Source organism: Centruroides vittatus, unplaced genomic scaffold (genome assembly GCF_030686945.1).
Source record: "Centruroides vittatus isolate TY-2023 unplaced genomic scaffold, ASM3068694v2 contig_19, whole genome shotgun sequence".
In the NCBI taxonomy this organism is placed as follows: Eukaryota; Metazoa; Arthropoda; class Arachnida; order Scorpiones; family Buthidae; genus Centruroides; species Centruroides vittatus.
Genome location: NW_027121169.1, coordinates 3,467,484 through 3,494,741, shown reverse-complemented (window position 1 = coordinate 3,494,741; position 27,258 = coordinate 3,467,484). Strand labels below are relative to the sequence as shown.

The 27,258-nt window shown below is 32.8% G+C and overlaps 1 protein-coding gene across 1 annotated transcript; it reads left to right on the top strand.

The window, feature by feature from the left end:
* Positions 1-21,715: 21,715 nt before the first annotated feature.
* On the top strand, positions 21,716-25,833 carry LOC136970138 (myc protein-like). Its single transcript, XM_067264531.1, is given in 4 exon segments — positions 21,716-22,005; positions 22,488-22,846; positions 22,849-23,050; positions 24,494-25,833. Coding segments are annotated over 3 exon segments (966 nt in total). The 5' UTR covers positions 21,716-22,005; positions 22,488-22,540; the 3' UTR covers positions 24,952-25,833.
* The last annotated feature ends 1,425 nt before the right edge of the window (positions 25,834-27,258 follow it).

Here is a 27,258-nt window from a genome sequence, read left to right as displayed (position 1 = left end):
CCTGAGCACACTATAAACAATCATATGGCTGAGAGTGCCCTTCAAGACCTGGCTCATACCTACATTATAAAAATATTGTTATATTGAGGATTAAGTACTATACTTACCACTTTAAACTCGGAAGTTACCTTCTTTATAATAATTAAATAAAATCTAAAAATAGCTAAATTCGGGATGAAATCATCTAGATTTATATCACTTATCTGATTGCCTAAATCTCAAATCTAGGGGAAAACAAAACAACGTAGATTTAGACGAGAAAAATAGATTCTAAAGTGACAATCCTACCCAACACGTGGTATAGACTTCAATGTTTTGACTTAAAGTAAAATGGCGGTCGATAGTACTCGTCGTTGCCACTAAGAGCGCTGTATCACAGCCACTTTATGTAGTATATTATAGCTCGTTGTGAAAAAGAAAGAATTTTTTAACACAATATAAGCGTATTGCAAGAAAGACTGGAAAAAGCTGTATAGAAAAAATTAACTAAATCCAAAAATAAAAGAGTAAAATGGTAACATTATCAATGTCAATTAAGTAGTGGCGCCCTCTTTGGAGTACATTTGAGAATTGCCTTGTTTAGAAGAGATTTTTACGCCTGTCTGTATGTTAATTCGTAATAAAAACTTGATAAATGTAAGAAATATATTTTATTTTTCTTACTATTTATTTTTCATGTTTATTTTATACATGTTTATAATTAGAACTTCCGATTTATTTCTATATTTTTGTTCTTAATGGCAATGGAGTGGGTGCCAAACAATATCCTGTTTGTTTCTGTATTATTCTGAACTATTTCCTATTATAATAACAAAACCAAGATGTTAAAATAAATTTGTTTAAATCATTAGTTTATTTTAAATAATAAAAATTCAAGATTAAATAATTGTTTACATGTAAGCACCATAAATAATTCAGTAATTATTTAAATGGCTGAATTGGTGATTTCATATACGCTTTGCTATGTGTATGGAACTTTCAAGTTCTGTAGTATGCCATATAATGAAGTACCTTGAAGTAAGTCTTATACAATTTCGTAAAATGGAAATTTATGGCCAAATATTTATTAATTTAATAGGTTTACAGTTCTCAGCTTTTCAATCGTTCATTTCTTCTGTCATTAATGTTAGTTAGAAATAAAAATATTGAAGAGCAAAGTTAATAATATAATATATAAAGAGCAAAGTTAGTAATATAGGATGAAGATTCCTTCGCAAACTTTCGAGTAATTGTGTAATTATCTAAAGAGAATTTTGCTTCATTTGCAAATATTTTTATTCTTTTAAATTTATTATTGATCTGATAAAATATAATTTATAGGTTTCATACATCACAGTGCTGTAAAATTAGTTCTAGGGTTCTAGCGCGAGCCATGAAGCTAATTTGCAGCATGACTAGTCACTGCAATATGAAATCTTACAATGTATGCAATCTACTGTAGCATTTTTCCAATTTTTTTTTCTATTATTAAAGGTGAATGCAAGCCATGAAATTAGTTTGCAGCATGCAGCCATATAACACGAAAACCAAAATCTGTACAGTGAAATCTCGCTTAACGGGCATAATTCGTTTCAGAGTTTTACTCGTAATGCGAAACGCTCGTTATGCGAACAATTTTCCCATAGAAATTAATGTAAAATACGATAATGCGTTCCACGCCGAACAAATACTCAAATGTTTTATGTATAACGTTTATTAAAAAAAAAATGTACAATACTGTATATATTGTTAAGAAGCGTGAATCATCATTATCTTTTCTTCTAGCGCTGAATGAACGATCCTGGAATGAGAATTCGATTTGCAGAAACAAAAGAACAAAAAAACAAAAACAAAAATCACAGCTAATATGTTTGATAAACACTCCAAACGATATGCCAAATTCTTGGGTTATGTAAATGGTATAATTAAACATTAGAAATTAATTAATTTGAATAGAGGTAGGCAGTTATGCTGCCGTCTCGTATTAGATTTAATAATTATAAATAGCTAATTTTTAATTCAGACATTTCTAAAATTTAATTTGGAATCGGTCATTAAATTTAATGACTCAAGAATTTGGCATATAGTTTGGCGTGTTTATTATATAACGGGCTATGGTTGTTGATGTTTATAAGTAATATGTGTGAACACAAGTTTGGAAAAATATGTGATCGCAAGCGACACTAAGCGGAACGAGTGTTAAACGCAGATTGATGGAGCATGCTGCATGCGCACAATTCGAGACTTCCCCCTCTCCTCATCACTCGTTATACGAAATGCTCATTGTGTGATGTGCTCGTTAAGCAAGGTTCCACTGTATTTAAACTTATCTCGTTTACTAGTACTTTATCAATTAACAACACTTATTTTATTTTATAAGTCCTGTTAATTGATAAAATACTAGTAGACGAGATAAGTTTAAGATAAGGACACAAAGGCATATTAACTAACCAAAATCTGTAGGTTAGCAAAAGTACTGGGAGGACTTTCTATGAGAAATTGGCCCTCATTTAGGTGTTCAGACAGGCTTTTCTTAGGTTATTTGTAACATAATTCCGGTGAAGAAAACTTGGGAAACTCCATTCCTATAGTCAAGCGGGAACCTACTTAGTCATCTATTCCACCTTTGCTGGGCATTCGGCTCATCTGTAGCTCAACCATGTTTATTTTCAACGAATCTACATAATTGTCTTCAACTACTTATAGAAGTTGGGAAGAAGATTCGTAAAATATCATCTCTTATACATGTTGAATATTCTCAACATTGGTTTGGCTCAGGTCTAAATGATACTTAATACACACGAAGCTCTGCTTAGATGATTCTTAAGTACACATCTACAATGTACTCCAAGAGCTCGCCTACGCAGCCATAAACTGCCAAGCATATTTTCCTCTTTGTTTATTGAATATTACACTTAGTTTTAATAATATTATTTATTCTTACAAATGTAATAAGTGTATTTATCATTATAATTTTTCTCATATTATTTGTTATTATTTACTATTAATGTTTATGTATATAAAATATGATTACTGTATATATTTAATAATATGTAAACTTCCCGGTAATGCTCTAGCGGGACCGGGATATGTACCATGCACTTTTAAAATAAATAAATGAATGAATGAATGAATGAGTCAAGCACGAACCCACGAGATCACGACTCCATCAGTCTATTCGGCCACTGATATGCCCGCATTTTAGATTAATTTTTTTTTAAATATACACTTTTCATTTTCAAAATAGTTAATAAGTTGTAAAAAAATCAATTTAAACTTTATAATAATAATATTTTTATAAATTATAATCGCATAGGAGCTAGAATAAACAATATATTAACTCACTAACATAAAATTTATGTAAGTTTAATATAGAAAAAATTTTTTAAAAAGTAATAAATAAATAAAAAAAATAACTTGTACTAAATTCCGGATGTATAATTTGTTACACCAATTAATTCTCCTAGTGACACATATTTTTATTATTATCGGAAACATAAAATTATATAGAAAAATGAGCTATTTAGAGACACGTTATGTACCAGTTTTTATGCTAATTAATTCGTAAATCTTAAGTTCTAGATGTAATTTGAACAAACAGGAACACGAATTCTTCAAAGTTATATTCTTAGAGTACAAGAATGGAGGAAGATGGAAAAAAAAACAGAAAAAAGAAGTATCACTTGACAAACAGGAAGTTACTTCCTTCCTGATGAGCTTTTATAACTAGGATTGATCTGATTTTCAAATAACAATTCTGCTAAACAATAACCCTTTTTACTAAATGCTAAATTAAATTAAATTATTTTATTATGTGTAAGAAAAATTTTAATTCCGTTGGAAAAAAATTGCTCGTGAATTAGGCTATAATTATGTAAGGAGATTTAATGGTTCCTGACCTAAATCTATGCAAAATTTTGGTATAAAAATCAATCTAGGTTTTCCATAAGAATTTCCTCGTTTAAAAATGTAGTTTCAGTTTTAAATTAGTATGTAATTAGCATAAAATTAGTGTAGATCCTCTCTAATTACTACTATAATAATGCATTTTTGTATACTTGTGCATTACTAACGATATTATGTACTGTATATCTTTATACCTTATATCCTTATCTCTGTGCAAAAATACTTATAAATATTAAAGGCTCGTAAAGAAAACGGCTTACGAATTGTAGATATAAGTGGTTCCTGATTGGTTTTTATTACAAAATTTGGTATAAAAATGAATTTATATGTGTCCCAAAGACAAATTATTCGTATGAAAGTGCAGCCTTTATAAAAAAAAATATATATATATATTAGCATAACTCCTCGCTAATTACTGTTACAATAATATAGTTTTGTACGAAGAATACAGCAAAATGCTGCTTAATAATGTGCACACATTAGTCTATTAAGCACATGCCTGTACATTAAAAGATAAAGTCCAAAACTCTTATGTACTAGAAGTAATTTGGAGTTAATTATAAACCCATTCCTAAATAGAACCTTTATAGAACAGGGTGGATTGCTTTCTGAATATATAAAAATAAATTAAAGAAAACCTTAATAAACACAGTTCTTCCTAGAAAACAAAGTCTGTTACAAAAACAAAGACTTACAAACATATTCTAAGAAATATGAATTGATAAGACAGCCTTAGTTTAATGAAAATAGTCATTGTTTCCTTGTCTTCCTTTCATAGCAGTGACTAAAGTAGGAAAGAACTTCCTATAGGAAATTAAGAAATGAATTAAACTTTACTGATTATTCTAGACTATAAAACTACTTATGAACTATAAATTATGGCATGTTGAATATATTAAAAATAATCATAGATTCCCTCAAAATGTTATTATACATTTAGGGTGGCCCTAAAGTCAGTTTACGATTGCAAAGCTTAAATTGTTTTGTTCACTTCTTGTTCACGCCGTTACAGACCTTAATTTTACGATTCATATTCACGAATGTAATTGGAACAATCACAGAAAAAAAGGTTACCTGACTCTTGGACCTCCTCCTATAACTTTCTAAAGCTAAAATGGAAGTATTAATCTTGTTTTGAGTGTATTTCTCAGTTAAAATGTCTGTAAATACATTTTGACCTAACGAGTGACGAAAATAAAGGGTTGGAGTTGTGAAAGACAACGTAAAGATATCCAAACATTATTACTAGAATACATTTTAAGACAGTTTGAGTGAAATTTAGGCAGAGGAGAATTTAGAGGAGTGTATTTGGACCTGTCAACAGACATAAAGCCCCAAAATTTTAGTCTTTTATGCAAAGACGTTACTTAAATAGCCGATAAGTGGTGAAAAATCTGTTTTTATGACTTTCGAAGAGGATGAGTACTCGCATTTGTGACTTATCCGAACCCTATTCATCTCTTTCAGGCCTTAATTTAATTTATAAATATGAAAATCTAGAAAATTTTGAATGTATTGATTGGACAACAACAATGGACGGTTCTAGTTGTTTATTGTCCAAATGTTTTTATAATATTTACATAAAAATATTTGCTAGAATGCCGAAAATATACAGATTACGTATAGAGAAATCCAGATGCAGAGTAACTCGTCCTTGTGTGACGTGGCCTTGGGCGCTATAATGCCCAAAGTCATGTCATTTGAACACCTGAAAGGATACGAACAGGATTGATGATAATGATTTTCCTGCTGCATAAGAATAAATTATGAAAAAATAATTGATTCTACATAAAGGATGCTCATTTTACTTATTCTAAAAATAAATAATGGACGTTTTATGAATGCGCGATGTAACGCAGCGCGACTAATACTTCATACACAAATTCTCTAGTGTTGTATACACGCGTATACTTATTTGTTACTTAATATACGCGTAATAACACAAACATTCCATCATATTAGAGTCGAATCGTCCATATTTTTCAGAGTTGAACCACCTCTAGGCGCTCAACCCGAAGCGAAAGGGGGTGATCTTTTGTTAAACTACCAGCTAACACGAAAGTCGTAGCTTATCGTAATGAAACTCAACAACCACTCGGGGCTAAACCGGTTACCCCTTTTACAAGGTGAAAACGGATTTTCTCCCAAGTAGACAATTTTCCTATGAAATAAGCCAGGTTAATGGCTGTAAACTGGTCATTTTAAACACTCTACACCTTTGTTGAATTAAATACCCAAAATTTTTATACGATTTAATTAAAACTCGAATGATTTTTCTGTGCTTAAAAAGGGGGAAAGATTATGACGTGTATTGATAAGTACACATATTTTTCATTCCATAAATAGTCACACCCGAACAGGCAAAACTGGTAAAGTTTACTCGAACTTGTTAGAGGGATAATTAATAGTAACATAGTTAAGATAAGGTGACACACCCCCGTTTACAGATTAGAATATTTTAATCTTTGCTTCCATTGTTACTGTATAGGTGGATTGACCTTGCAGGAAACTGTTGCTTCCAGTTGAATTTTCTTGACATTTTACTAGCCAAATAATGAAAAATTATATAAAATATGTTTATTAATTAATTTTTTAAAATAATTAAAAACAGTCAGCGCCATTAACATGCAGTAAAAATAGCATAATCACGTTACGACGAGTGAACATGAGTCGAATATTGGGTGTTTTCGTACAAGGTTTAAGGAAATTTTATCGAAAAAAATCATCAAAATAAGCTTAAAATAATGCCTTTTTTTACACGTAAATCATAAATTAATTTCAAAATGGGAGGTTTAAGCAGCTTATAAGTTATAATTTAGGTCATAAGGTGGGTGGAATATCCAGATAAATATACGTTTACTGCTTAAATTTGGCCTGTTAATAAGTAAATTTATAGCCGAATTTTTTCTTTTATACTTTTTATTTATCAAATATTTAATAAAAATACTGTAAAATGCAGTTATATTTAGGTTTCACGATAAATGGGGCAAGATGACTTATGGGCTAATACGATGATATATGAATTTCAGCTTTTCTTTTATATATATATATATATAATTACAATAATTTTATGAAAATATAAAAATTAAGTAATGATATAATTTAAGGAAATATATTCAAAATTTTATAAAATTAAGCTGAATTTTTAATATTTTTCCTGTTACAAAGTCCTTACTGTATACTATAATTAGGCTTATAATAAGAATTTTCAATCCAAAATTTTAGTTTTTTTATATAGAAAACTTGTTAAATTAATACAAAATAGTGAAATCTCTTCCTGGTTTCATACGATTTTTCCATGAAATTAGCTGTTATTTCGCGTGGGCAGATCTACAGTAGACGGGGTGTAGCGACGAATGTATAATTTCATCTCTAGTAACTATTTAAGGGCTGTTTGGATGGATTTTTATGGGGATTTGAGTAATTAAAAGTGAAAAGTTTTCATTAAATTGTATCTATTTAGATGTGTTTCAAAAATAAACTAAATGTAAACTAGTTATTATAGTTTATATTTAGTTCAAATTCATGCCACAATTAATTAATATTCAACAAGCGTGAAAATGCGCCTGTTATTATTATGTTTTATGATCATTATGCAACATCAACAACATCAACAACAACACAACGTCATCATTACAAACAACTCCAGATTTAAGTTTACCAAGATATTATGTTTCATGCCCATTAAATTCTATAGAAAGATCGTTATCTCATTCCCAAGTCAGACATATTTCCTTGTTATTGCTTTAGATTAATGGTGTATTACACTAAAGGAAACAACAATGCTAAAAATTATAAATTAATTCTACATAGTAACAATTTGAGCATTGGTATTGCTCTTTATCTCACTGTTTATTATACATTGAGCATTGAAGGTTTCCTAATAATATCTTAATATTGGCTAGTAAACATCTTTGTTCCTTCTTGTCAATGATTCAACCATTATAAGAACATGTATATTCTTGCACACTAATGTTTTAAACACGCAATTATAGTCACCGATCCGCTTGAGTTAATACGTTTCAGGCATCGTTGCCTGTGATTAAACTATTTTATTGTATGCAAATTGATAATCATTATGTTTTCCTAGTTTGTCCATATACCTGTTTGCACTTATTTGTAATATAAATTCGTAATGATTATGAATTGTCTTAGTAAAGAGAATTTTACGAATAAATATATAATAATCGAAGCATCAAATACATAAATTCTGTACTCTGTTCCACACACACACACACATATGTATATACTGTGTATATATAGATTATATATATAAAATCTAAACTTTACATTCAAAATAAAAATTTATCCCTTCTTAGCTTATTAAGTCGTGAAAGTGGGAGTCCTCTTGACCCTCTTCTGGGTGCTATCTTTACTTCTCTCACATCCATACACATTTTTTTTTCCTTCTTAAGCTTATAATCTCTCTCCTTTTCAAATGTTTATCCACTTGATCCAGCCACTTTATCCTATATTGTAGGTGTATATAGAGAGTGAGAGAAATTTTCATGTTGCACTAATATTTTAATGATTTATTTGTTTTTTAAACAAATTTATGCGGATATAACATACAATATGAAATGTTTCGTCTCATTAATATTTTAATTCAGGATTTTTTACATTTCCATACATTAAAATATCGAAAGAACTGTGTAAAATTCATGTATCAGGTTTAGATTTATTAAATTCCTAATTGACTTCGATTCATTAGGAATGAAAATTTTCATTAGCGAATGTAAATGTTATGATATTTTCACTTTCACTTTTCAATGCTTTTACATCAATTATGACATTGCTCTTTCTATTAAGGGTTTCCTTCAGTTCTTTTTATTGTTTTCAAGGACATTAATCGTATTTTACTAATCACTGAAAACATGATATAAACACTGGATGATGTAAGTGTATGCAACATGTCTATCATATTAACAATATATTACAAGATTTTAGGATGATGTAAGACCATCCTAGTGTTACTTATACGAATATTTAACGTCTCAAGATGTAAAATCACGCAAGTGATGCAATTTTTAGTATCTGATAAAATTTGTGCATTAAAAACTATATTTTTATAAATAGATTTTTAATTAAGTATTTCATGTTTACACGTTTGTATATCACACAGAGGTTTCGACCTTTATTTGGAGGCTCACCCCGCCTCGTTATGCAAAATTTGCCTTGCAGGCAGTCAGAATATAACGAAATTTTATACATAGATTCAACTTCCATTGCGGTATGTCGTGCAAAGAAGAATATTCGAAAACAATGTGTTTGCTGGAATGCAACATTAAGTAGGTGCAAATTGCACCTGATTATTAACGTAAAAAGAGAATTCAAGCACTTACGCTAACAATGTTGATGATAGAAAACCTGTACCAACTCTGACCGAAGAATTAACTGGTCTTTAATTTGGATTGGAGGACTTCCAATGAGAAAAAAGCCCCTATTTAGATGTTAGACACGTGAAAAACCTAGAAAACGCCCAACCACATTTTGGAGTAGTCTTCTTTAAATGTCTCAAAATAAAGAGCCACTCCGCCGAAGCCCTCATGAGATTATTGTTGGATCCCTAAAGAAGGACGAAAAATAAGGAGAGATTTAGTTCTAATTAGTGTTTCTTCTTACACTTACAGTGTAGAAGAAACACTAATTAAAACTAATGCAGTGCCTTTTTATTATTATTTTAAACACTTTTACTTAACTTTCTTTTATTATGAGAATAAAATCTTGCAACTAATATTCATACTCTTCTAATTAATATAGAAGACTGAAACTTTGCGTCAGATGACATGCATTTTAATGATGTTTTCGGGGTGGTACCACCTCTACTATCCTCCTCACTCCAAAACCCAATAAATATAACCAAATATAGAATTTCATCATGTATGCGTGCATTTAGGGGATGCAATATGGTGAGTGTGACACCACTCTACATTTCTCCACCAAAACCTCAGAAAATATGACTAATAAAAGCGTTTATAACAGACCTTTTTTAATAATTAAAATTATTTATTTACGGCTCTCCAGTCATATACTTAAATGCCATGATATTGAAGTATAATTTCTGAAATTACGTGTTTATGTATAGTATAAGAGAATATATCTTTCTGAAAATGCGTCATTATCTTCTCATATATAAATATTTTCCAGATATTTATGAGAAAAAAAAAATGCTAATTTTATAGCAATGTTTTTAGAAAGAGATTCAATTGCCAGCAATCTTATTTTCTGTGTTATTTTTATATGAATGTATGGATTTTTATATGAAAATCCGGATGAAATATATATTGATGGTATAAGACAAAGTTATTTTGATGGCGTTATATTGAAAAATGTGGAAGTATTACAGAAATTGGCTTGTAAATGGTTAACATACTTCTTAAGATGTTTCCATAACTTATAAAAGGGGGTCCCTATAGAACATAAACGTACTCAGCAAAAAAAAAAACATAAACTCCAATAACCACCACCTTATAAGTTGCTGAGAGAATTTTTAATTAAGAAAACTAACGTTTTCGATCTATTCCATAGATTATCTTCAGGTTTAAACTGACGAACAAAAATAATTCCAAAGAATGGAACACAACATATTTAAATTCAAAAAAACCGACAACGGAGCAACTAATTAAAATTAGAATTAAAGCGCAAAAAATACCCAAATGTAAACTTAACAAACACATAACAATATTAAAGTTATTAGTACACGTTGTTAGTTTACATTTGGGTATTTTTTGCGCTTTAATTCTAATTTTAATTAGTTGCTCCGTTGTCGATTTTTTTTGAATTTAAATATGTTGTGTTCCATTCTTTGGAATTATTTTTGTTCGTCAGTTTAAACCTGAAGATGATCTATGGAATAGATCGAAAACGTTAGTTTTCTTAATTAAAAATTTCCTCAGCAACTTATAAGGTGGTGGTTATTGGAGTCCCTATAGATTTTTCTAAAGAAACTTATGATTTCTAACAGTTAAAGTATTTAAAATATGTGATAATTTCATAACTGAAACAGGCCCGCCAGATAAAACAATTTAACATTGGTAATCGGTCATGGGTTCATGGGTAGTCGGCTGGCTACGTGGAGTTTTTCGGGTTTTCTTCACGTTAGTAACACCTAAATAAGGGTGTTTCCCTTAGAAAGTCCTCCCGGAAAGCATCCCCCCTCGGCAGATCGACCACTTGTCGCGTTGCCATAAACAAATAAACCAAGTCAATCAGAAATTAGATTCGTTTTAATAAAGTATTTGCATATTTAAGTCTAATGACAATAATTTAAAATTTCTTTTTCAATACTTTACATAATTGTATCAGTTTTCATATAATGACCGATTACGTAACTACTTATAACTACTTATGTAACATATTGCAACACAATATTTTGTTACATAGATAAATCATGTATAATCATGTACTGCAGATGTGTAGGTAGCTATTATTTATAGTTATACAGCTAGTATAGTTACACTACTTAGTTACATAGATAGTATTTAGTGTTATATAGGTAGTTATACGAGCATTGTCTACTTAGGAAGTGCCTAAATAGTTATGTAAACTGTTTAGATAATATAGTAGAAACTATTTATAGTTATATGCACGTTACACTAAGACTTGTAATGTTACATTATTTCTATGTAATGCGGTTACAAGATGCTGCATTATCTAAACAGTATCCTTGTCAGTATAGATAGAACTTCCTATATAATACCCCCTATACTTACTAGTTATCTATACAGTTATAATAATGTTATATAACTAGCTATGTAGTTACAGCGTAATCATGGAGGGGTCAGGGGAGCATCCCTTACTTCTGTAAATAAATAAAGAAAAAATTAAATGTGTACAGGTAAAAGATATGGATCTATTGTACCGGTACTTAATATTATGTAAAGTAGATCTATATGAGTATTATATTTGGTACTAATGTAGTATATTATATGGTATACTCAAAATTATCTACTCTTACAGCAGGTCTTATATATATGCTATGTCCGATATTATTAACAGATGTATACATGCCAGTAGCGTAACCAGGCTCCCTGGCCTCTTGGTTCCACATAACGGAAGTACAGGGATGAATGTGGACTTGCACGTTATACTACGATATACAGTAAGTAAATCTATGTATCTGATACAGTGATATCTGATACAGTGATACAGTATTTATAAGTATGTCTGTGTTATAGAGTCAAACCTCGATTTAGCCCCCAGCTTGTTGTCTTCTGGAATTGGCTCAAAATCGAGTGTGACGCTAAACCGAAGGTCCTCAAACAATAAGAATTACATAAATAATGAGATTTACACGCAAGTTTGTGTTTGAGCTACGTGTTTCGATAATAATGTGATTCGCAAATGCAAAAATCGTACAGATATCGAAGGGCCCTGCACATGGCTGGACTTTGGCTTGTTGATGGGAGGACCTTGATATGGCGTTGACCTATAACATAGGTCAGCGCCATATCAATAGGTCCTTTCTGTTTATAAAATAATGATATACATAAAAATGTAACACCTTCAGCTAAACGCGAGGCCCTAAGCTGCAGCTTGTTTAACTTGTATGTAAATCTGACTCTGGTTCTCTGTTTAATGTTTATGAGGAAGAATCATTGACAAAATATTATTAGCGTTATATAGGAGGGCACTATATCGAAGTTTGACTTATTATTTCGTAACTATGTAACGTAAGATATAATTCTCAGTACTCGTGATAACTTACTAGCTGAAATAACTAAAAAATTTTTGTTATATTGCATATAAACAGGATATTGCTGAGCGTTGAGTAATGCTGGATGGATACTGTGCTTAAAATGAGATATTCTTCAATAAAGATTTCGGCTGTTTCAAAATAATAACATATCTAAAACCTTTTATTTATTTATTTTTAAAACAGTTTTTCGAATATTTTAAGTACTAAATTCAGAAAACCGTTAAAATTATTGCAAAATGGAGAATAAATGACAGTTTATTGTTCTTTATATACAGTGTTTAATGCACCTTAAGTTAGAAACTGATCGATAGTTTGCTTATTTACAGTAAAAAATATATTATATGAGCAATAAAATACTATCGCTTACTTATATATTTAGATAGTTTAGTCGTAAGTCACGTAACATCTATAGGTATTAGGTAACTTTGAACTTTACTGCACAGTTATAGATTACAGGTTACAATATTCTATATAGGTTATTAATATTTAAACAAGTATTACCTTGGTTTACATGTAGCTACATAAATGCTCTTTAAATAGATTTTCCAATATACAGAACACTACATAGTAAACTTATATTCTGTGCCGGATTGCCCACTAGACTTGTGAGGCAAGACCAAGGGGCTCCCAAATCAGAAAAATAAAACCATAATTAGTTTATAATGTAAAATTATGCGAAAGGCCCCAATCTTCTGTACCTGGGAGTCTGGGAAGGTTTTTATCTGTTACCGAATATACTATTGTATCTATTATTGTTTCTATAATGTTAATTTCCCAATATTATACTGTTACTACAGCATCTACTGCAGCATTGTGTTACATTCAACATGTTCTAGTACTGCTGTAATAAATACAATCAACTGGATATTACTACATATTCTAGTAAATATGAGAGATCCAGATTAGATGTCACAATTTTCCATCAGAAATTAATTATTATATGGAGATAAAATGTCTGGATGATTATCAAGTGAGCCAGTGGAAAAATATCAAGCATATAGTTACATAAATTTTCTAAAAAAATCCATTATAGATGGCATCTATCTGCATAAAGTTCATAATCTGTAACCATGCATGAAGGAAATAAGGTTTTGTATTGTTTTTTTAAACCTGTTTAGAAGAAATTTTTAGATGAATTCATTCAAATAATGCAATAATATAATAACGGATGCTTATTTATTCAAAAATGTGCCTTATTTTCCTGTAAGCAGCCTCCAAAAATCAGCTAATTTGTAGGATAAAACAGTGAATTTCAATCCTGTGTATAAAAAAAGAAAGTTACTTATGAAGCTGTAAAAAGACAGTAATGTTTAAGTTCACGTGTATTAAAACACCACACAATAGAATGAGTAAACAGAGTAATCATTATCAAATCAATAAGAATTGGATAAATATGGTTATCGATTTGAATGGAAAGTGCTTATCATTGTGAATTAGCATTGTGCAAGATAATTCGTTTAACAATTAAGTTTCATTTTTTCTGCAATGAATTAGTTTTTATGTGTGAAATCAAATTTATCATATTTTACTTTCCAAATGTATTTAAATACACTATACCACTATGTACAGTACCAGTATGTTGATAGCGTGGTGTACTGATACACAGAACATAGTAAACTATTGTAAAGTAGTGACTAAAGTACTACCCCCCTCGTAATATGTAAGTTGTAAATATTACAAGTAGTAGTATATTACTCTACACCATTGTATTAATTATTACATGAATTTATAGATGTTCAGTAGTAATAATTACATGTATAATATAACTTATTACATAACCTGTACATGTATAGGTTATTTACACTAGTAATCACTGTTCTGTCTGTCACACTATCCACAAAGATAACTAGTACTATTAATAATTACGTAGTAAGTTACTAAATAGCATTATATAGATGCAGTATAGTAGTATAGCAATGTAGTACAGCGTACTAGTAAACTGTATAAAGATACTATAGAATAAATAGTATACCAGTTATTATTTATAGTCAAACGGATTCTTTTAAACGACTATACTAATTATTGTGTGAGTTTACAGATGCTATATAAGTTCTACGTTAGTAAACCCACTATATATAATTATACTTATCACTATATATTGATAATACAAAGTATTAGATTTTCTGAATCTTAAGCTATTTTCTATATTGTTACTAACTTTGTAATGAGTCTATAATGCGTTTTTTAAGCGTGTAAAGAAGCTTGAATTACTAAAATTTGGCTCCAGCAAAGACCAAATAGCTTATTTTTTTTAATCGATTTAAAAGCAAATTTTCAATTTATAAGGTATTCTAAGGACTATTTTTTTTTTTTTTTTTTTTTTTTAGAAAAATCAAGATTTAAGAGACAAACTAGACGATTATAGACCTACGATACATATTTTGGGATCGATTTTACAGCAAATTTTTGCGTTATAGACAATACTAAATCAATGTTTTTAATTATATAGATTGACGAGGAGCTGAGAAAATGAAAAAAAAAAAAAATTATCATAGTTAAGGGAGTAAGTTCAAAAATTACTACTTGTGGACATACACAAGTAGTATTTTTTGAAATTAGAGCCGAACGAGTGATTTAGAAGCCAAATTTTCTTTAATTTTACCTAAAAAAGGATGTATTAATCTAGTTTTTAAAAATATTTAATACTTTAAAACACTTTTATAACTAAAATATTGACTTTTAAGATTTTTTAGTCTGAAACGGTGTTGAAGACCGCTAATCCAACTTACTTAACTTTTAGAGGTGCTAATATACACAGTTTCGCTCGAGTTAATGTAGTATATGATGTGTATATTCTTTAAAAGTTGTGCTTTTAATAAACCTTTAAATCCTAAATAATTAATTTACTGTATTTCATGTCATTTCTAAATAAATAATTCAAAAAGTTTCCATTTCTCAGATGAATTGTTTGAAGCAACGCATAGTGTAACTTATATTTACTTACTAAAATAGTAAATTTTTAATAAAATTTAATTAATTTCTTAATATAAAAAGAACTTTTTATATGAAATCGCTTTATTTTTTTTCATTCAGAACCATCGTTTAAAGCAGAAAAAGTTTTTAAAAAAGTCAAGTATTTTTACTATTAATTTGTAAATATAGGCCTAATCATATAACTAAATAAATCTAAAAATATTTTAATTATAAGGTTTATTAATCTAAAAGTTGTGTTTTTAGAAAGCAAATTTCCAATTTTTTTTCAAAAAAATGATAAAAAATTCGTGCAAAATTATCCAAAAAGACATTTAATTAGTATTATTGGAGTATTTTATCATCTAATTTCTACAAAAGAACTGAAAAATTCATCAAATTTTAGTATAATTTCTATAGTTTAAGCGCATAAATACATAAAATTCATCTAAAAATCATTTAATTAAATAATTTTGTTAGAAAAATTTGAATTTTATTTTTAAAAAATCCGTTGTGACAATTGACAAGTGAAAGTAGAAATAAAAAACCTACCAACGGAGTTGTTTTTTTTTTTTTTTGAGTGACAGATGTTTGCTCTTCTAAACACTTGCCAATAGAACAAGATGTAAGTAGCCATTTTTTTAGAATGTATTAAACTTAATTTGTAGGCCTAATTATCTGTATGTCTGTCTGTAATAATCGTTAAAATCTTATAGAATTTATACAAGGCTTACTCGCTGATTTTTAATGTTAATTTAACGTTTATAAAATCAAAAATTGCTTTAAAAATTAATTTTTTTTTTTTTAGATAATGGAAGCCTTCTGTTAACCTATTTATTATTCGTTGTGTGGAGAGGAGATGTATCATAATATTATTTGCAACAACCTCCATTGTACGGCGAATAATATAAGGTTTCTATCGCCTAACAAACTTCATAAATTCTAAAAAATTTTGATAAACGTCACTACTTTCAAGTGTAAAACTGAAGCTGAAAAGATAGATTAAACATTGCAACTCTTTCAGTTTCAGTTATACACTTGAAAGTTGAGACGTTTAACTTTATTTTTAAACACATAAAACAGTTTTTAATTTAATTTTGTTTTAGAATCTATTAGATGTAGAGTCTTTCTACTAATATGCTTGTTATTTTCTGTATGGTAAAGTGGGAGTAGAGTGACTTTAAACATCGTTCTTCTAGATGTTTTATAATTCAGCTTAATTCTACTTTTAACAATATATTTAACGTTTTTTTCACTCAAACATTACCTTAAAAACGTAGGCTATTTAAAAATTTATGGAATTTTTTTAGATGATAAAGTCCTCCTTTTAATCAGTTTATTATTTACTGTATAATACAGAGTGAAGAAGAATCTTAACCCTGTCTTTTCAGATGTTCTATACCTCTTCTAGCTTCAATTTTACATCCAAGAACACGATGTTTAACGTTTTTACACTCAAAAATTGCTGTAGAAATGTAAATGTTTTAGAATTTATGGATTTTTAGATGTCTGAAGTCCCCGATTTACTTGTTCTTTATTTTTTACCTTAGCCAGTACAGTTTTAAAAATTTCTGAAGCATCCGGCAGAATTTTCTTAGAGGAATTATCACATACAAACATAGAACAATAATATTAGTTCAGTAATGGGTAATGAAATAAGACTCCTAAGGAGGCGAAGCCCCCCGCTGTGGCCAGATATGTCCATTCTTTAATTCGCTCCTGACTTTTTAACAGTAATATTTCAGATATTTTGAATACTTTCGTCTTAAGATTGTGATTGATTTACTGAAAAATTGCTTTAAATTTTTTAGAATTTATAGATTTTTTAAAATTCTACAGACCTTCCATTAACCTGTTTGTTATTTACTGAGTGGCGGAGGGATGTGGAGCAATCTCCCTCAACCTTGACTTTTGGGAGGAGACAAAGGGACTTAACTAATTAATGTGTTACATCGAAGAATTATTATTTTAAATTTCTTGGAATTATAAATTTTAAAATGTGTGTAAACATATTAGCCATTTTGTAATGTTTTTTGTATGAAAACATTTACTGTATGCTGTATTTTTTAACGTTTATAACCATATTTTAGGTAACTTTAAAGATAGATTTAGGTCTAAAGTCTATAAGGCGCATCATATTACGAAATGTATAAAAAGTTATGTTATAATTAGGGTAATTTTTTACATGATACTACAGATATTCTTGACATAAATGGAAGGAAAGAGTTGCGTGTCCTCATCACTATGTTACAGCTAATTGAAATAATGAGACTCTCTTCCGGAATTAAGAGCCTTCAGGCTAACTAATTTATAATAACCGTATGTATGAAATACGGTTATAAATAAGGTGAATCTCCTCTTCAACTCAATTTTAATTAGATTTTACAGCATCGAGTTTCTAGAATTGTGAAAACCAATGGAATTTCGTATCAAAGAAATTGATAACTTGAAAACGTTACCCGTTAAAACATTTTAAAAAAATTGTTGATTTTTGAACTAATTATCGTTTAAATTTAAACTTTTTGGACTCTAACGGATATTTTAGGTATAAATGCATATAATAGGAGTCAAACGTCATAAACTTTAATAATTTTCTTGACATTTTATGAAGTCATTACAACTGTTCTGATTGTGTAGATCTCTACTTAAGAGCTTAATTTGGTATATAAATATATATATACTTAACTATAAAGAGCATACTAGTTATGCTGTCACCCTTCTTTACCAGAGCCGCGGGGTTACAAAGAGGGAGAGAACACGAGAGGCCTTCGATTTTTGAAAATCAACAGGTGTTTGTGGTGAGGCAGCTGTTCGACTGACAAATTTAAAGTCATCCATTCTCAAATCTCATTCTACTTTAATATTAATTTACGTTTTATCATTCATTACTTCACTTGTCCTGTTCCCTTTTTATACATATCTTTAAATGACACCCATCATAAACTGCCACATAAAAGAATAAAGAATGAAATGGCATAGAGACCACTATACACCTTTTATTAGAGGTTAAAGTATGTCTTCAGCATCAAATTGATACCAAAATAATTTGCATGTTAATAAAATTGCTCATTTTACAGCTAATATTCTAAAAAATTGAATTTTTTTTATGAAAAAAGGTAAAGAAATTCAACCAGGCTTAGTTCTATTAAATTTTTTGATGTTTTCATAATAAAATTTGATTTCTTCGAAGACAAAAGTAAGGACTACAATCCAATCAGGCTTAATTTCTAGATGTTTTGAATTTTTAGATGTTTTTGATAATAAAGTTTTATTTTTATAAGAGAAGGGAAGTAATTATGATTCATCAATTCATCCTCATTTAGTTTCTATTGTATTTGTAGCTATTTTGTTAATCTCTTACTCATATCTCTTATCTGAATACCCCTTGAGGGACTTTTACCATATCTTTAAACTAAGACCATCTGTGCTTATCTGACTAAAGTAAAACCAAACAGATGACCTTGTCAATCATAATGAAATAAGTTTCTAATCAATTTAATTCATTCAAAACACCTTTTTATACATGTTTCTACTCACCAATAGGGCAGGAAACAATGTTTTTACAAGTTTTAAAAGCGGTGGTAGTTAGAATTACAGGAAGACTAATTAGGAGTTGGTATTTGACCATTCCTAGAAATGACCTTTTGTTTGAATTGGGGATGACCCCAATACATGCAAAGTTCAATAAGATCATACGTTGGTTCATTACAGATCAGGTTTTCTTGGAATCCAAAGGCACAAAGAGTTCAATCTGAAGAGATTTTCGTTTTTATTTAATTCGTTAGTTTTTAAATTTAAATTAAATCGTACTTTACTTTTTAGAAGAAATCCGTTAAATAAATAAAATCTTTGGGTTAAATTCAAATTCATTTGCATCTTTAACCGTAACATTCAATCAATAGCGAGCTGAGGAAGTGTGAAGTTCGAGATTTTGAATAATAAAAACATTCAAAAAGATATTCGGTTTTCAAAATTCATTTTAAAACGTCTAATAAAATATGTAAAATTCTATTAGTTTCTTTAAAAAAAATCACAATGTGTAAAATTCTGTTATTCGCTTTCTAAAAAATCAACTAAAAATATCTCCCAAAGACGTGTAAAATTCTATTATTTTTTTATTCAAAAAAATAAATTAAAACATCCAAAAAATGCCCATAAAATATTCATTTATATAAAATTGGCTATTATCTTTCAAAAAATACATAAAAATTGCTATTGTCGACCAAAAATTATTTAAAAAAAAAACACATAAGATTTGCTAGTCTCTTCCTAAAAAATTCAAAAATCATCGAAATATTTTTAAAAATGCCGTATAAGAATTCATTTAATGGTCTCAGAATAAAATTAACTATATCACAAAAGACGTTTTTAGATCGTCAGTACATTTAACATATTGTTAATTTGTTAAACAATTATTTTTAGAACTTTGCTTTTTATCTAAATAAAGTCCAACATATTTTTTCCTCTATAAAAGATACCGTAGCGGATGTTCGAATTAATTTTTTAGATGACCATTTGGCACTTAAAATCCTATTTAATTTTATCACTTATAATGGAAACATTCATTTAAAAATTAGAAATATATTTATAGATCAAAGAAAAAGTAAAAGTTACTTAGTCATAAAGTATTCTAAGAATTCTCCATTATTCATTATTTTTCACTTGAGTTTTTTGGAAGATCATAAAAAAATCGCTTAATCATATTTAATATTTATTTTTTAAATTAATTTTATGAAAGAAATTAAGAATTTCGAACGGTTTTAAGACGAATCTTGTGGGTTTTTTAGAGGTTTTAACAGAAGATTAAATTAAAATTACACTTTTTTGATGAATTCTGCTGTTTGACAAACAATGAATTTTGTTTGGGCAAACAATTTGTTTACTGTTTAAATTCTTGTCGATTCATCTTCAGTCTTTAAGGAAAAGAAAAGGATTCTGAAAATCTGTAAAGGAATTCCTCGAAATTAATTATATTCGTTAATAATTTTATAGATTTTTTTTTGGAATTTTAGTAAAAAATCTTATTATTGATAAAAGCGTAGCAATTTATATGAAAAAATTTGAAATATTGTATTTAAAAAAAAATACAAAAATATCATGAAAATGATCGAAAACAAGCTTAAAATTATTTAAAAATTGGAAAATAATCTAAAAAAATAATAGTAAAAACGCAAAAATAATCTTAAAAAGCTTAAAAATAATGTAATAAACCACTAAAGATTCCAAAAAATCAACAAAAACTATCTAAAAAGGCACAGAAATAATCTGAAAACAGTACAATATATTTTCTACAAATAATTTTCTTAAAGGATTAGCACACAATTTAAACCATTATTACCTTATCTGCAACCTAAAACTCATTTCGGCCCCCGGTGTTAAATGGTCCTCATCGGTTAGGTAGATCACATATATTAAATATAAGGCAAAAAATACCTTAACAATGTTACAAGACTTATACGAACATCTATAAATCTAATAATATCACTAAAATAATAATAATAAAATGCTAAAATTTAATAGGCCTACTCAAAATTCTAAATACTAAAATTCAATAGGCTTGTTTAATCCTTTAATTTTATAAACATTCTTGAGTCATTTCAATATTCTGGAATATTTTTAAAGCGATAAATAATAATTATATAAACAATTTTAAATATTTCTAATTACATTTTTTTATGTAATTTAATTTTTAAATAAGTCGGAAGAATTTCATTCATTTTTAATGAATGAAACGACACGTCAATAGTAATTACGATTCATGGAAATTTAGTGATAAATTTATTACGAAAGAAGTTCACAAAGTTATATAAAAAAAAATTTTCTTCGAAAAATGTCTTTTTATTTTATTTATTTTAACATTTCTTGTTTATTAATTAACATTAAATATTAAATATTACAAACGTTCGAAAAATGTAGCGAAGTCACCATACATATTCATTACTTCTAAGAACCGGCAAACTGTAGCGTAAAAGCGCCACACATCGTCATCACTTCCGAATTATTATTAAAAAAAATAAAATAAAAAAATAAATTTAAAAAAAAATTTTAAATTGCACGTGATCCTACCTCGTGCTCGAACGCTCTCCTATTGGTTCAGACGACCTAAACCACGCCCACGGCGGCTTCCCGCCATTCGTCGTCTCGCAACTTTCGTAACACACCGAGAGACGATATAGTGCCGATGCCGATTTTAAAATTTACCTGTTATAATATCGTGGAATTATTAATTTCGTGCGGGAATGCGTTTAAATCGTTATTTGGATGAGTTTGAGCGGGTGCAATTATAACGCGTCGTTTCGAAATGGCGTCGAGTTTTACGCACTGCGACACGTTCCCCGGCGGGCGGAGGAGTACGGTATGAGAGTGTACCTTTTACTCTAAGTCGAGGAAGGTGTGGGATTGCAGAGACGAAAAGACAACGTGTGGCATGACTCGTGACGAAATTTACTCCTTTGTCTATCTTCTTTTGGTTCCTGTATCTTATATGTTTAATCGGTTAATACCTTAAACAGGTGAGCGCAATTTTCCTACGTTGAGTTACTTAACAATAGTGGGCGTAGTTAAAGTCTGTCTGGGTGTCTGTTCGGAGCCATTTTGCATGGAAACTCGACCTTTTATACCTTTTCTATTAACTCGCCGGCATATCTCGCGTTGTTTTCGTTAATTCTGGGGGCGTAACGCGAGAAAATATATCGCTTATAGTGTTGTCGAGGTCTCGAGGGGTGTGGGGGTATATCGGCGCACGTGAATGGGATACGGTGTCCCCCACTCCCGTGTTTGGTTACTATGGTAGCACGAGGAGCGCGGGATTGGCATCCGCAAGTTTTGTTAGACACTAGAAAACCGCGGGAGTCGAGCGCGGGAAACCGGTAGCCGGGTGAATGGAGTGAGGAATTCCCTAAATACTTTCACCGAGAATAAAAAATCGGTCCTCCCCCCGTTTCCTTTACAGGTTGTGTGGCGAATTTAGTCCTTGATTTTTTTCTGGTTGCAGGTGGAGAAGACATCGGAATCGTCATGCCCTCGCGGGTGTTTTGTGGCAGCGTCATGCCGGAATGCGAATATTTGCTTCCATCGGACGGCGTAGATGACGTCATTGGGTGTTGTGGCACCTACGTTTGCTCTTCTGGTGGCGAGGACATGTGGAAGGATATGGAAAATTCCGATTTGTCTTGGAAACCCCCCTTGCTGACTCCTCCACGTTCTCCTCACAACGATGTGTCGGACGGACCGGAACTGGGGGAAGTGTGGGGTTTGAAGAGCGAAGTGCAGCACGACTGCATGTGGTCGGGACAGTGTACGGAAGACTGTAAGCAGAGGAACTTTCGCGCCCTCGTACCAAATCTGTATCGGACGAGGGCTACTGCAATCCTTTGGCCGTCTGTGATCGTTCTGTGACATCGTTTGTTATCGGCGCGCCGACTGGCGTCGCCTTCGAATACGGGGACTTGACCGACAACTACACGCCTCTCAGCGATCACTGTTACTCTCAATCGAGGGAAGAACAACGTAGCAATTCTCCTGTAGTCATCCTCAGCGACACTCCTTCCGATTCAGGTGAGGATCTTTTCTTGGCGCGCGCCGCGCCGGTCGGCCGGCATCCTTTGTATTTTGTTTTTACTGTGCCGATCGTTTCCGGTTGTCACACGTGATGGTCACGTGATTAGGACGCGGAATCGTATCGTTGGCGATTATGCGAATTCGGTGTAATCGTAGGGGGGGAGACGAGGCACCCGACGGGGAAAGGAGCTTTGCGACATCGTACAGGAAACTTGCGGTCGCGCGATAGGAAAGGAAAGGAACGCTGCCAGCACGTTTACGCGAGTGCGTAGATTCCGTATATAAGTTTTATTCGGGTTTAAAAATTCTGAGCTGGAATCTCAAGCGCGACGCGTCGCAGCGCCGTTTGGAGTTCCGGACGCTCCGGAATGCGGGAAAATCGCCCCGCTCTTCGAGTTTTCTCGCGCGCGCGCCACGCCCGGTTGGACGAGGAAACTACGAAAAAAGGCGGGAGCGGTAGCCGGCTGGGTGGGGAGGGCGTCTACCCCGACTTTCAGAGTAGAGGACGAGCGCGGGCAGACTGCGCTCTTCTTTCGTCACTCGTCGTTGGCAACTTGCCGAGTCCTCCGACCGCAGACGGCCATTTAAATGCACGAGGAGCCATCGACCGTCGGAGCATGCGTCAGCGGATGACGTGGCCGACGTCTGCGAAAAGGCAGCGTCACCCGCCGTGCCGCTACACTACTTACACCTTTTACCATTATTTTTAGAAAGTGCTTTGGAAAAGGGTTCGCCAACCGTCGGCATTTTTGCTCGTCTGTCCCGCTACGCAAATAGAATGCGGAACTCGTTTTTATTTTTTCTTTTGTCTTCGTTCCCCTATCGCGTGGGTCGGCGCTTCGCCGCGTTTTCCTTCCCCTCCGCGACGTAGCGTCTGCGCCAGTTTCGGGAAAGTGTGTCGCTCGGTGACGACTTAACGCGAGGAGCGTCGCGTCGTGACATTTTAAATCCGTCTCGCGCGATTTCGTCGTCGCCGTCGCTGTCGCGCGACGGCTGTGATGTAGGTGTAGCAACGCGCCGCCATCTGGCGACGTCGAATTCGGGTCGGTGGCCTTCGATCGGCCGGCGCGCGAGCGGTGGACTGCTGTTGCAGTCTAGACTGTCGGCTCCTCGTGTCTTGTCCTGGAAAGCGTCTGGGCCGCTCCCGAGACGTTCGTCCAACGGATTAGTTCGGTACAGCGAAGGATTTCCGATTGCTTACGTAAGAACCGCGGGTCGGTGACGTCACGGTCGGCTGCGCGAGAGAGACGGGCATTTCCGCCGTATCGGAGCTCGCGCCGGGGGGTGTTACTCACGGCCGACGTCGTCTCGGAGCTGACAGACGTCACGTGACCGACGGCCGAGGCATTTCGCACGCTTGCCGCCGCCGCCTCTGGAAAGGCGACGTGCCATGGAGGTGATAAGTTAATCTTTTGCTTTTCTGTTTCTTACTAATTGCAGACAGCGAGATCGACGTGGTTACCGTTCAGGCAAAGAGCTTCAAGGAGGATAGAGGGACCGACGCAATACGTTCCAAGCAGTGCGGACGTCGCAACGCCTTCGACGCAAAGCGTCGCGTGGATTGCGTAGGAAGTAGCAGCAGCAGCAGTAGTAGCAGCAGCAGTAGCAGCAGGTCGAGTTCGGATTCGGAGGACACGGAGAAGCGCAGCCAACACAATCACATGGAGCGCAAGAGAAGGGACGATTTACGCTTTGCCTTCCAGCACCTGCGCGACAATGTACCGGAGTTACGCGACAACAGCAAGGCCCCCAAGGTGTTGATCCTCTCACGAGCCACCGCCTACGTCCGACAGTTGACCTCCACCGGCAACGCCCTCGAAAGGACTCTACGCTGCGAGACCAAGAGGAAGACCGATTTGGAGCGACGATTGCGCCAACTCAGGCAGTCGCTCCAGTAGTGTGGGACTCGGCGCAAAAATCCTTCGTATATATATTTTTTTGTTTTTTATTTTGTGTTTTTTGTGTGTGTGCGCGCGTATAAAGTCCTGATTCATCTAGTCCCGATCACGGTCTCGACGTAGCCGTCACCTGGTGGCGTGTGTACGTGGCGCGCGCGCGCGCGGCCAACGGCCCCCCGATGCGGCACGTACCGTACAAACCCACCTTTTTCGTCAAGTGTGTGCGTGTACCAAGGTGTTCTGGCTGGTGTACGGGGAACATTACCGAATTTTTCCTTTTTTCCCCCTTAAATTTTGTGTTTACTTTCCCCTTAGTTTCCGTTTCCCCCATCGCGCGGGTTCGGATGTTTTCTTTCTCCTCCGGAAAAAAAAATCTGTCAATCGGTCGTGCCTTCTGTCGTTTTCATTTTTGTTTTCTAAGATGTATGTAGGTCACGTGCGGCAATTAGTCTCAGGAAAAGTGTTTTAATTTAACTGTACGTGTCGGAAGTACACACTACTACTACAACTACTACTAATACCTAAAACGAAATATTAGTGCACCCGTTCGTTTATCGAAGAGGGATTTTCCTACCTTAATCTTTAATGTATATACGTAAATTGTATATATAAATATTATATATATTATATATAAATATATAAATATTATCCATGTGAGAATTTGGTTTAGTTGGCCTTCAGGCTGTGCATAATCCTTCGTTTTTTTAAAATTTCTTTTTGTGTTTTGCTAATTTCGACATAGGCCTAGAGTTGTAATTATAAGAGAAGTCGGCTTATGATGATACTTTTTATCGAATTGTAAAAAAAAGACAACAATAAAATGCCAGAGTTTTTATTGAGTTTTAAGACGGAGGACACATTAAAATTGGTTTCAGTACGTGAGTTTTGTTTTTTTTATTTTCATTTTCGTTTCCTGTCTTAGTTCTGTTTTCGCTCGCGTGTCGCGGCTTTGTCGCTTCGCTCGTCGGTAGGGTGCGTGCGCGTTTTTTCTTTTCGCTATTCTCGCCCACCGTAACGCATCGGTTCGAGCCGCGTGTTACGTCACAATGGCGCGAGAAAAGCAGGTGATACGGCGCGCGCGACCCGTACTTCTCTCTCACCTGCACCTCCAGAAATTAGGCCAAAAAGAAAGACAAAAGGACAAAGACACCAGAGCTGTCGGTCGGGTTTGTTTTACGCAGAAAACTATAATTTTCGGTCCCGGGTTGGAGGGGGGCAGAGAACGAGGACAATAAAATCGAGAAAAAGATTTTTATTCTAGAAAATGAGAGCTCGAGTCAAACGAGTTCACGTTAGGAGGGGGGAGAGTTTTAATAAGTGTAATTTGTGGGGGGGGTTTCGAGACTTGACACTCAAATTTGGGGGGCAACTAAGAGTTAGTTCGAGTTTTTAACGTGCGATTATGGGGATGGTATGAACAATAATTACTTCCATATGGTCGCTTTATGTGTGTGGTTACGCCAGTAAACATTTTCGTTTGGCCTACGTTTAGGTGTTTTGGAACCTAATAACAATAGGTAATATTTTTCCTTAGATATTACTCTAAAAATCCTTCGATTAAAGGTTAGTTTTTAATTCTGGGACCTAAAAGTAAGCTTTAAAATCCACAAAACGCACGCCTCCCAATTTCCTTTGTTTATTTTCAAGAATCCAACAGCGTAACAAGGACCTGTTGTACCACGTTTGGTGCCGGCCCTATTCCGGGCCCCTCTCAACTGTTTCCAGTAATTACCGATGCTAAACTACTGATGGAAGCTCCGATATTGGAAATTCGATCCCGGAGTGGGGGGAGAAGCGACTCCTCCGATACATAAGACCAGTCTGCAACTCCTCCCCCACAACTTATAAATTTTTTTTATTTTCGGGGAGGGACGCAACATTCTCTCGTCTGGCTTAAGAATGGCGAAACGTCTAACGTTTTGACCAATTTTGGTCAGTTAAAACACATCTTTAGTCTGATCGATGAACTTTGAAATGGGAAGTCTGAATGCCACTTCCTCTGACCTTGAACACCGATCGTGCAATATATATACAATCGGTGAAGAAGTAAAAGTAAAACTTGTATCGCTTTCTTTCGATAAAATTGTTTATTGCAACACTAAAAAATCGGGTCGTTCAGATAAAACTGCATCTGACATCGTGAGTTTTATTTTCTGAATAAGTAAAACGAACACCACACGCAAGAAAAAAATATTCCTGTATATTCGCGGGAGGTCAATCTAATCGCCATCTAGAAATAGTTCAAATGCTTGTAAATGGATGCGAAATTCGGAGGGGTAGAAGTGCGACGTATGTAAATTCTTTCGG